This window comes from Cervus elaphus, chromosome 26 (genome assembly GCF_910594005.1).
Source record: "Cervus elaphus chromosome 26, mCerEla1.1, whole genome shotgun sequence".
NCBI classification, from domain to species: Eukaryota; Metazoa; Chordata; class Mammalia; order Artiodactyla; family Cervidae; genus Cervus; species Cervus elaphus.
The window spans coordinates 15,460,613-15,472,535 of record NC_057840.1 but is presented as its reverse complement, the minus strand read 5'-3'; the positions used below and the strand labels follow the sequence as shown (position 1 = coordinate 15,472,535).

At 43.3% G+C, this 11,923-nt stretch overlaps 1 protein-coding gene across 1 annotated transcript in view; it reads left to right on the top strand.

Annotated features, from left to right (window-relative positions):
• The first annotated feature begins 5,597 nt into the window (after positions 1-5,597).
• ARHGAP18 (Rho GTPase activating protein 18) overlaps positions 5,598-11,923 on the top strand; it is a 193,762-nt gene continuing 187,436 nt past the window's right edge. Inside the window, exon 1 of the mRNA XM_043888106.1 lies at positions 5,598-5,782. Coding sequence (XP_043744041.1) covers positions 5,739-5,782 — 44 coding nt within the window. The 5' untranslated portion in view covers positions 5,598-5,738. The remainder of the gene's footprint in view (positions 5,783-11,923) is intronic.

Sequence of the window (11,923 nt, the reverse complement as noted above, 5' to 3'; positions counted from 1 at the left end):
GAGGGCGCTGGAGGGACACTGCAGGAGGTGGGGCTGCCTCGTCCTGGTTCCTAGGGCACTCCAGCCTGCTTTCTCCTGCAATGTTGGGCTAACATGCAGGACATCCAGTGGAGCTCACCTCCAGTGACTTCTAGCAACACTCCTGTAGAAGTCTTTCCAGCCCCAAGAGCATTTCCAGCACTAACTGCAGCAGTACCTCCCAAAGCAGTTTGTAGGTGAGCTCTGGAGTCATCCTAGCTTGGTTTACTGGCATCTTATCATCTCCAGGCAGCAACTTCTGGAGTGTTCTATAGTCTCTGCAGCTACATACACATCTACAAGTTCATTGGCACATCCTCACGGCGGGATTCAGCTGGGTTCTGTGGGTGCCCAGAGTTCAACACCTCTCGCAGCTGACTTCCTGGCAATATTCTGCTAAGTCCAGCCAGTATCCAACTAGCTGCCCAGCCAGTTCAACGGCAGCTTCCCCAGGTAGCCGCCCAGCAGGGTACCCAGCCAGCCGTGTCCTACCAGCTAGCCTGAGCCTTCTAGCATCACTGCAGAAGCCTTCTAGCTCGGGAACCCCAGCCCCGACTGTTCATGACCTCGGCTTGCTGAGGATGGACCAGTTCTGGCCTGGGCACTCAGGAAACCTCTCCGTTATCCAATGGGCAGCAACTACCTCACAGAGAAATGAGTCACAGTCTTGGGAAGAGTCTCCTTCCTTGAATACTTCTTCAGCCTCCGGGTATTCTTTAGAGCTCTTTTGATCCCTTTTCACTAGTTTTCTCTGAAAACAGTGAATAATTCTTCATATTAAGCTTTCCCTTTTCAAATTACTCTGGGGTTTCCATCTCCTTGCCAGGCTCCAACTTATAAACACTATTATTATATCTTACCCATAATTATTGACTCTAAATTAACAATGATACATAACAATTCTTGCTGATACTGAATAAATTCCTTCTTTCCTGGAGAAATATCTGGGAGTCTGTTTGTTTTAGGTCAAGACATCTCTCCTAAAGATGAATGTTGAGGAAATAATGTATCATGCAAGATAAAATTATTTTCCCAGTCAAGAATTGAAGCACATTATACATTTAACTCAAAAATGTGATAATCCACTGTCTGTGGGCCTTATGTTTGAGGAAAAGGGAGTGTTAAACAGCCAATGCTCAACTTTATCACCTGACACTGGACTCTGAAGTTATCGAATAGAACTGCTGTGTGGAAACACACAGGCCCATAGGAGTGAGACTAAGTTAATTCTTTTTAAAATTATTAAAAATTAAAAAAAATATGAATCACGGAATAGCATTTTATATCTTCCAAAAGCAAGTTCTCATGGAATTGAGGAGGGCATTATCCTCATTATTTTATAAGGAGTTTATTGCTGTTTAGTTGCTAAATGTCTCTTTTGTGATCACATGGACTGTAGCCTGTCAGGCTCCTCCCTCCATGGGATTTCTCCTGCAAGAATACTGGAGTGGGTTGCCATTTCCACATCCAGGGGATCTTCCTGACCTCAACCCAGGGATCAAACCCACATCTCCTGCATTGGCAGGGGGATTCTTTACCATTAAGACACTGGGGAAGCCTGAGATACCTGGGTAAGGAGTTACTAACACAAAAGTTTGAGGTCACGCTTTGTAGAATTCCTCTCAGTAACATGACAAATCTCCACACGGACCCTACAACAAGAAACACAACAGTGAAGCACAAAGATGGGGCCAATTCCTGCCTTTAAGGAGTTTATCATTCAGTAAGGAAGAGACTTCTGTATATGGCACGGGCTTCCCTGCGGGATCAGACAGTAAATGATCCACCTGCAATGCAGGAGACCAGGGTTCGAACCCTAGGTTGGGAAGATCCTCTGGGAGGGCATAGCAACCCACTTCAGTATTCTTCCCTGGAGAATCCCAGGGGGTAGCGTGTGTCTGACACATAACTGAGCGACTCACCACAGCACAAGTATATGGCAAACAGAGCTAAGGAGATAGAGCAGGAGGAAGGCAGAGTGGACTGCGGGACAGCAGAGGATACGGTCAGAGCAAGCAGTCCAGCTCAGCCAGAATGTAAAATGCATGGCTGAGTGTGATGAAAGTACTCACATGCTATGCTAAGACACTGAGTTAATTCTTAATCATTTTAACATTTTGAATAAGAAATTGAAACCAGCTTATTTCAGGAGGTTTTTGACCACAAGGAAACCCAATTTAAAGTGACTTTACGGACTTCTCTGGTGTCCAGCAGTTAAGACACGGTACTTCCATTGCAGGAGGAAGGATTCGATTCCTAGTCAGGGAGCTAAGATCTCACATGCCACATGTGGCAAAAAAAAAAAAACACTGTAAAAAAAACTAAAATTAATTTTTTTAAATAATCAAAAACAATAAAGTGACTTTAAACATATTTCACTAGCTCACATTCCAATAGGAGAGGTAAAGGTAGGCATTGGGTAAACAGGTCAGTTCAATGGTACTCACTAGAGACCCACGTTTTCCATCTCCAGTCTTCACTTTGTACAGTGTTGCCTTCTACAACTCTGAGCTTCTCAAGGCGGAATCTTTCTGCTTCCTTTGGGGCTCCTCCATCTTAGCAAGGCTCAGGGTTCTGGAAGAGTGGTTGCAGTCTCCACTGGTGAAGCTCTGATGAACTCTGACACTTGACCACATGGACTTCAAACCTGATTCCCCCTACAGCTCTATTTCTTGAGCTCTCAGAGCCTTGGTTCCATCATCAGAGATGATAATATTCTATCCATATCCATGACCAATTATTGTTTGTGCCTGTTTTCTTTTGTTCCTCAGCAAACATATTATTATACACTGTTAAGTTCAAAATATAAAATTGCGGTAAGTACTATTAAAAGATGCTTCATGTGACAACACAATGCAATTTTTGTAAAGAATTTAGCTGTGCCTGGAAGAGCATAAAGTGCCAAAGAAACTATGGCTATGATTTTGTCATCAAAACAAATTCTTGACTCAGGTGATTTGGATACCCCAGATAACCTCTGAGAACCAGCTTTACTGAAAAAAATGAATAGCAAAAATTTGTAGGAGGTGAATGAGGATAACGTATAAGGAATCTTTGCTATGAAATAAAATGAGTGGGTCCAGAGGGCCCATGGTAAGAGAATAATTGCTTTCTCTTCTGTTTCTATTTGGGATCAAGAAGCAGGGATTTGTTGTTGTTCAGTCGCTCAGTCGTGTCTGACTCTTTGCAACCCCGTGGACTGCAGCACACCAGGCTTCTCTGTCCTTCACCATCTCCTGGAGTTTGCTCAAACTCACGTCCACTGAGTCAGTGATGCCATCCAACCATCTCATCCTCTATTACCTCCTTCTCCTCCTGCCCTCAATCTTTCCCAGCACCAGGGTCTTTTCCAGTGAGTTGACTCTCTGCATCAGGTGGCCAAAGCAGGGATTAAATAAACAGCCCTACCCTGATTATTTGTATGTATCAGGTCTGCACAAAAAGCTCTATGTCTTCCCTCCCAGTTATGAAATATTTGATTTGGTTATATTATACTGAAATTTTAATTTATCCAACTAGAATCACTTCTCCTAGAAAATGTCCCTAAATTAACTCCACCAATTTTCTAATTGGTCACCACAATTAGGACTCCCACCTGTGCCTTAATCTAAACTGAAAACAAGTGAAGACCAGTAATTGTGGAGATGTATATGACTGTATAGATGGAAACAGCCAGTGTTGTCCCTAATCTTAAGGAATTCACAGCTGGTAGGGCCTGATTCAGTTAAAGACAATCCAGAAAGTGTGAGAAAGCTAAAAATATGCTTTGGAGAGGTGGGAGTGGGGGAAGTTGAGGGTGGGGCATGAGGGGGCTGAGTGTGGGGTCAGGGGTTGGAGGGGTGAGGGAGTTGGAGGTTTGGGGTGAGGGGCTCGAAGGGGTGATGGGGTAGGGCTCTAGAGTCCAACAGCACCTGATTCTTAAAAGGAGTGTGGAAAGTAGTCAGAGAATGGAGGACTAGGAAAAGAGGAGAGAGAGAGAGAGGGAGAAGAAGAGAGACAGATATGGAGGTGGGAGGGGGGAGAAAGAATTTTCCTGACCTAAGGGATTGGATCAATAGGTCAAGGCTTCACCAAGGATTCAAGAAACATCTGACTCCCAGCTCAGCCCTATTTCCTGTCCAGATTTTCAGGTTATAGCTCCACTTCAGCCATGAAATCCTCTGGGGTTCACCCTCCGCCCTCCACTGGCTAGTCTACTAACCAGAACTGACTGGCTAGTAGTTTTTCAAAACTAAATAATGGTGTGATCTGCAAATGTGGAGAGTCAATGTCCCTGATATCAATAGTAGCAGAGAGAATATGCTCTGGATTTGACTCCTCTTGGCCTGAAAGAGAGGAAAAGAGAACACCCAGCAACACAAAAGGAAAATCCTAGTTAAAAGCCAATTTGCTTATGCATTTGGACACTTATGACAAAAATTAATGTCATTGGGCCAAAAAAGCAAAGCTGAGGTCGAGTTAGAATAACATTCACACCAAATTCAAGAACTTCAGCCTTCATGAAAGTGCCATTGCCAGGTTAACTAACAAACCCACAGTTCATTGTCACACACATGCATTTATGAGCATTTGCCATTCACCAAGCCCAGGTAAAAGGATTCACCAATAAGCAACATTCCCTGCTTTCACTGAGCTTGCCACCTGAAAGACTGAAATTTCAAAATGTTATTATAATACGAGTTAACATTTAAATTTTAAAATTGCACCTTTATAAGACGCTTGTTTTTAAAGTAATTATCTGTAGGCAGATTTCACTTGTGTAGAGATCAATTAATTCATAGCACAGCTGTCTAGATTTTCAAACATAGGCAATTCCACACCTAATCCTTGAGATAATCAGTGATTTGCTAGGATTAAAACCCCTTCACTCCCTAGACCACGTACTTGACCCCAGAGGCAACCTAATGGTGCAGGAAGAGCGATAAAGACTAAACATCACTGATACCATCCAAACATCTCCATCAACCTACCCATCAAAAAAATGTGCTAAGTGCAGTGCAGTGTGTTCATCTGCCCCCCCCCCCCCAACCCCCCTCTCTCCCACCTCCCATACCCCAACCCACCTCCCTTCCCTCCACCCCCCTCACTCTGGATTTGACTCTGTTGGCAAAGAACATCTTAGGAGGCCTCCCTCCCTTCCTCCCTTCTTTCTTTCTTTCAAAGGAAAGAAATGGGGAGGAGTTCATCTCCCTATTCGAGAAATCACCTCCACTAAATCTCACCTTTGGCCCACCTCTTGGTTCTCAGATCAGGCAAAAAATTCACCGCGTGCAAGACCCTCGTCGGAGCCGAGCACGCTCCACAGCTGCGGCCGCTCCGCCCTGGCAGCCGGCTTTGGCTCGCAGGGAGCTCGGCGGGGCGAGGGGCTCGTGCGGCAGCTGATCCTGGTTCCTGGAAAGCTGACCTCCCCTGCCCCGCATCGTGAGGCTGCCGGAGCCTCAGCGGCAGCCGCTCCGCCCGCCCCGCAGCGCAGTCTCGTGGTCCTGGTCCTCCCGCCCGCGCTTCCACGCGCGGCCCGCAGCAGCTGCCGGGTGATCCAGCGGAAATGACAAGCCGCGGCTCCCGGTGAAAGGAGGGTGCGCGCCGCTGCTCTTCCGAGCTGGAGAGAGGCGGTGTGTCGGGGAAGCAGCGCCCGGGAAGGCTCTCGCCGCGGCGGCTCCCCCTCGTCGCTGTCTCCTCACTTCTCGTCCCCCGGGCGTTCCGCGCCCTTGGCCGGGAAAATGGTTATAATCGTGACAAAGCTGGTGCATTGCTTTCATCTTGGGTAAGCAGGCGGCTTGGCGTGCTTTTCTCTGTTTTGTGCACGTGTTAGGTCCGAAACCCACACCGGGAAAGGTCTTTTAACTGCTAAAGTTTGTTTTCTAACGAAGACAGAAAAATGAGCTTTTGTGTGATTTAAAAAATCCTTTGGAAAAAATAAAATAAAATAAAAATCCTTTGGGGTTGAGGTTAAAAATCAGCTTTAGTGTTCTTTCTTGACCTCTGTTATTCTTGACCCTGTCCCTGACCTGCTTAGTAAAACTTCAGCCTCTGTTTGCACGATGAGGTTAAGGTACTTTTTTTTCTTCTTCCTTTTTAAAGATTTTTGGGATATTCTAGGGGAGCTACTTTCCATATAGGCAAATGGATATTTTAATTGGTAGTCTTTTCAGGATGGTTATGATTTCAATTACAGCTAAGAAGATCAGTCTTGAGCAGCATTGAACTTAAGTTGCCTGGAGGACATGTGCATACCGTGTGCAGTTACCTGGTTATTTGTGAAAACAAAAACAAGTGGTCGGGGGTTACTCTTGAGAAATAGGAGCCCACAAATTTAAAGAAAAACAAAAAATTAGCACTCCTTCTGTCCTTTGGGTGTTGATTGAGAGAGCGTCTCCACAGCATTGTCAGTTCAAAAGTAAAGAAACACTGTCAAAGTGTAGTTTTGTGGTTGCAAATTAACATTGTTGATGAAAACTGTGGAGTCAACATCTTTAGCTGACTTTTCATATAAAGAAAAAAATAGAGGTTTTGAAATATAAACCAAGGGCATTCAGATAACTGTATTTAACTCTGTGCTACCAAAGAAAAACGAACATGCCATGTAATATTAACTACAGTTTCAGTTACTGTTAATTTGTTTGGAGGTTTTGCGAGAAAGCATCACTTTTCCAAGTAAATCCCAAATTAATAAGTTAGTAGTAGGTCTACAAGTATTGCTTAACACATAACATTTTTCTATCCCATTTGATTATAATTTTTTTCTTTATAGTCTAATATTAGATTTCTTTGTTTCCTGCCTAGTCTTATCCTTTTTTAATAATCCTTATTGATAATGGGTCATTTAAAACAGTAACTATGTGCTGTTTCTCTGAGATATCCCCTTGATGTCTTCTTCTTATCAAAACTAAAACCCTCAAATTACAAATCTTGCAGTGATAAAGCGGAAAAGACCAGTAAATACTTGATATTGAGTGGTAAGTGCTTGACTGGAAAAAAAAAAAGCTAGTCTCTGGATAGATTGTTGCTTATAAAGTCTTTTTTAATATAGTTCAGTGTTTGTGATGCATTCTCCTGTGGACCCATTGAACTATGAACAAGTAAACTCTAGGAAGAAAGGGTGAGGATTCAAGCTTGTGCAGAGCTAAAATGTTGTGCTCAGCCCTTACTCTTTGCTGCCCTCATGGACTCCCACCAGGCTCCTTTGTCCATGGAATTTTCCAGGCACGCATACTGGAGTGGGTTGCCACTTCCTACTGCAGGTATTCCTGACCCAGGGATCAAACCCTCATTTCTTACATCTCCTGCTTTGAAAGGCAGATTCATTACCCCAGCTCCACCTGGGAGGCCCTAAATGTTTATTTCTATCTTATTCTGGAGGGATTGGAAGCCAGCTGCATTCACTCAAAAGACTTGGTTCTACAGAAGGAACAGAGTTCTTTACAGTCTCATTATTAGCCTGGGAGCTGAGGGAAATCCATTCCTTCCTCCTATTTTGGTGTAAATATCCCAGCTCCATGCATCTCTAGCTCCCTGAGTTGTGAGCTCTCAGCTGACCTGTACCAAGACAAAAACTGCCTGGGAGCGCTGATGGTAATAGTCTGATCTCTTATCTTTAGCTATTCATGTCAGCTGAGTTCCCAGATCCCCAGCCCAGGAGATCCTCAGTGGAATTAACTTCAGCATCATTTTTATAGCTCCCAAGGACCTATGGTTTTACTGAGGAAAAACTGTCTCCTAAGGCCTGCCTCTGTTCTTGGTCTCTATCAGTGGAATAGTTTCTGGGAGGTTCCCCCAACCACCCGTTATCAGCAATGATCATTCTGGTTCTAGTTAGGTATTAAGTTTGTTCTAATGCTAAGGACTCCAATCAGCAGTTGCCTAGAATGATACCTTAATGATCAATCAATCTGAAGAAGAAAACAGGAAAAAAAAAGGTCATTCCATCATTTGGGTTTTGAGAGATAGACAGACAGTTCTGTTTCTTTCTCTGCTTCTTTCTCCTCTTGTCCAATTACGAAGGAGCAAAACTCTTCAGGTGCAAAGTGAGGGCGGTGCTGCAGCCTCTGCTGCTGTCCCAGCCCCACTGGCCACTGCTGGTGTCTTTTCCATGTGAGACAGAAAAAAGAAAAATGTGATTTTTGGACTGCCTTACAGTGGTTGAAGCCAATGCTCGAAATATAAATTTCATTTTCCCTTTTAACAGAGAATAGTACTAGAACTTCAGTCCCAGTGTGTATGTTTTCCTTGTCTTTTCCTTTATTAAGGAAGAACTTATATCTGCCCCTTTATTTCTTTTTTTTTTTTTTTTTCATTTAATTTTTATTAGTTGGAGGCTAATTACTTCACAACATTGCAGTGGGTTTTGTCATACATTGACATGAATCAGCCATGGAGTTACATGTATTCCCCATCCCGATCCCCCCTCCCACCTCCCTCTCCACCCGATTCCTCTGGGTCTTCCCAGTGCACCAGGCCCGAGCACTTGTCTCATGCATCCCACCTGGGCTGGTGATCTGTTTCACCATAGATAATATACACGCTGTTCTCTCGAAACATCCCACCCTCGCCTTCTCCCACAGAGTCCAAAAGTCTGTTCTGTACATCTGTGTCTCTTTTTCTGTTTTGCATATAGGGTTATCATTATCATCTTTCTAAATTCCATATATATGTGTTAGTATGCTGTAATGATCTTTATCTTTCTGGCTTACTTCACTCTGTATAATGGGCTCCAGTTTCATCCATCTCATTAGAACTGATTCAAATGAATTCTTTTTAATGGCTGAGTAATATTCCATGGTGTATATGTACCACAGACTCAACTAGTGTTTGGGGCTTCCCAGGTAGCTCAGTGGTAAAGAATCTGCCTGCCAAGCAGGAGACTTGGGTTCAATCCCTGGGTTGGGAAGATCCCCGGAGAAGGAAATGGCCTCACTCCAGTATTCTTGCCTGGAAAATCCAATGGACAGAGGAGCCTGGTGGGCCCCAGTCCACAGGGTCACAAAATGTCCGGCACAAATGCATGATTAAATAGCAGTCGCAGCAACTACTATTTAGGATTTGAACAAGGCTCAGCTGCTGTTTGTGTTTCCCAAGGGGCTCAGTAGTAAAGAATGCTGCCAATGCAGGAGCCGCAGGAGACGGGAGTTTGATCCCTGGGTCGGGAAGATGCAGTGGAGGAGGAAATGACAACCCACTCCAGTATTCTCGCCTGGGGAGATCCTGTGGACAGAGGACTCTGGCAGGCTGCAGTTGGTGGAGTCTCAGAGTCAGACAAGACTGAGCACGCACACAGCTCTTGTTCATTCTTAAAACCTAGATCAGTACACACCCCCAAGTATTTTTTTTAATAGAGAGACTACATGTATTTTAATAATATAATATAGAACACTTTCATGTACACTTCATCAAAATTTTTTTTTGTAGCAGTCTGAAAAGAGCTAATCAACTATCTTGTATAGCCTGAAAGATGTTCATCCTTGTCCCTGGTTGCTTTTGATTTAATACATGAATTTTCCATTAATTAGGCTGACTCTTAGCTTTGGTTTTAGCAACTTAAGGAAAGGAACATTGTGCCTATACAGGATTAGAAATACTCAAACATTAACTGGAGTCTGGGCAAGAAGCCAGCAATATCAAACTAGTTCTAGAGTTGATATATTTGTGTCCAAAAAACCCGGGGAGTCTGTCATCTTCAAGGGCATAGTTAGTTTTTAGCCCAGCCAGCAATTTTCACGTTGTCATTTCTAGAAATTCAACCTGGGAATATAGATGCATCCTAAGGTTTTAGGATAGTATTGATTCTCGGTGACATTCTTTTCTGTGGAATAGTTCAGCAATGTGGGTGGGGGAGGTGGGGAGTGGGGAATGGGGAAGTAGAGGTCACGCTGATGTCTTTTTGAAGGTGCAAGCCTAGTTAGCATCTGAATATCTGCATTTCTTGGGACAAATCATCATTTTTTCACTCCCTCCTTCTACATCTTCTTTTAAAAACCATTTAAAAATTGGCTTATTTTTGGCTGTGCTGGGTCCTTCTTGTTGTGCGCAGGCTTTGTCTCGTTGTGGTGCCTGGGCTTCTCATTGCAGGGGTTTGTCTTGCTGTGGCTTTAGGGCCTGTGGGCTTCGGTAGCTGTGGTGTGAAGCTTAGTTGCTCTGCATGTGGAATCTTCCCGGACCAGGGACTGAACTGCTGTCCCTTGCATTGCAAGGCAGATTCTTAACCGTTGGACCACCAGGGAAGCCCACCTCTCCCTACATCTTTAAGTTGCTTATATTATTATGTTTGAATATCTTGCTTATATCAATTTTAAGCTTGCTTATATCAATTTACAATATCAGTTGTAAGCCATTGCAGAGTTAACCTGATGAATCTCTTAGAAACCTTCAATTCTAAGAAGTCACCTGCTAAAAGCATTCAAAAAGAGTCCAAACTAAATGCCCATTCTCTGCTTCTACTACCATTTATCACACAAATGGGCAGTGATGATGGCAGGGCATGCTGAGAAGGAAAATGCACAATCTTAATCACTTCCTCAAGCACGTCATAAACTTGTTAAAAATATTAGTACTTGTTTGCATTGTATTTTTACACTGAGTGTTTTCATGTAGGTTACTCTATTAAATAAACATTTGAGACCTACACTTCCCTATCTTTCCCCAAATGCCTGAAATTCAACATGGACCCAAGAGACTGAGGTTTATCTTTGTGTTCCACGCTTGCTTCTCTGGCTGTCACTCCTAACGCTATCTGTTTTAAAGTCTCCCAGGTAGGAAAGGGGAGAATCTCTTTGAGCTCTTTCTTCTCCATCTGATAGGAAATAATGTATAAGCAAGTTAGGAAAATCCTCTCAGCTCTTTCCCTCCCATCTGTTCTGCTGGTTATGGTTCAATCAGCTCCTTGCATCTTTCACCGGCTCTGTTAAGCATTCTGTTGTACTCTGCTCTTTGGTCTTCTGTTTGTGCTACAGCCAGAGTGGTCTACTTGGGCTTTCAAAAAATTTAGGTGCCTGACCATGATGGTTTCCAGATTACATGATACAATGGTTTCCACACATCCAGATCATCTGTGAATTTCTCAGACGTACAAGGTACATCTCAATTTGCCTTCACTTTCTAAATTTATCTCCTTCCTTTTCTCACTGTTTTATCCCATGATCTAGCTGTGTTGATCTTTTGTTTCTTTAATGTATGAATCTTGTGCCTTTATCTCCTGTGTCTTCTACTGTAATATCTTTCTCCATCTTCTCCAAGTGGTGTGTTTTATTCATTCCTGGAGATCCAGACCTAATTTGTCTGTTTCTTAGCTTCTCCTGCAACAACCTGATTAATATTAAAGCAGTTGCTTCCCTGGTGGGCTATAGTCCATGGGGTTGCAAAGAGTCAGACATGACTGAGTGACTAACATTTTCAACTTTTCTTTTTTTCTGTGATCACTAAAATTATTGGTAGTTTTCCACTTCATGTTAATACTTAATATTGTGTGCCTTTTGCTTGCCAGATACTGCATTTAGTTCCTGAAGATACAGGAATGAAAATATGCGGACTTGCTCTCTCCATGAATGTCTAGTGGCGAGACACCTCCAAAGTGAGAGACTCAAGAGGGTGAAAGCGGGATGCTGTTTGGGGTCATTATTACTATTGTTACTACAGAGTTTGGTCCTTCTTTAGACTAGGCTTCTTTCTTCAGCCCTGTGGGTTCACTTAGGCAACTAGTCTACTTAATCCTGAAACCGTGGGCCTAGGTCTGTGAATTAAAGGGCCAGAGAGTGTGACTTATTGGAATAGAACCATCATGATTGGAACAAAAATATAGTATCAGATGTCTAACTGGCATTTTTACTTTTTAAGGTTGCTCAACCAATAGTCCTAATAGATACTCTTTTCTCATTCCCTGCGTATATTTTTATTTTATTTGTTTTAGATAGAC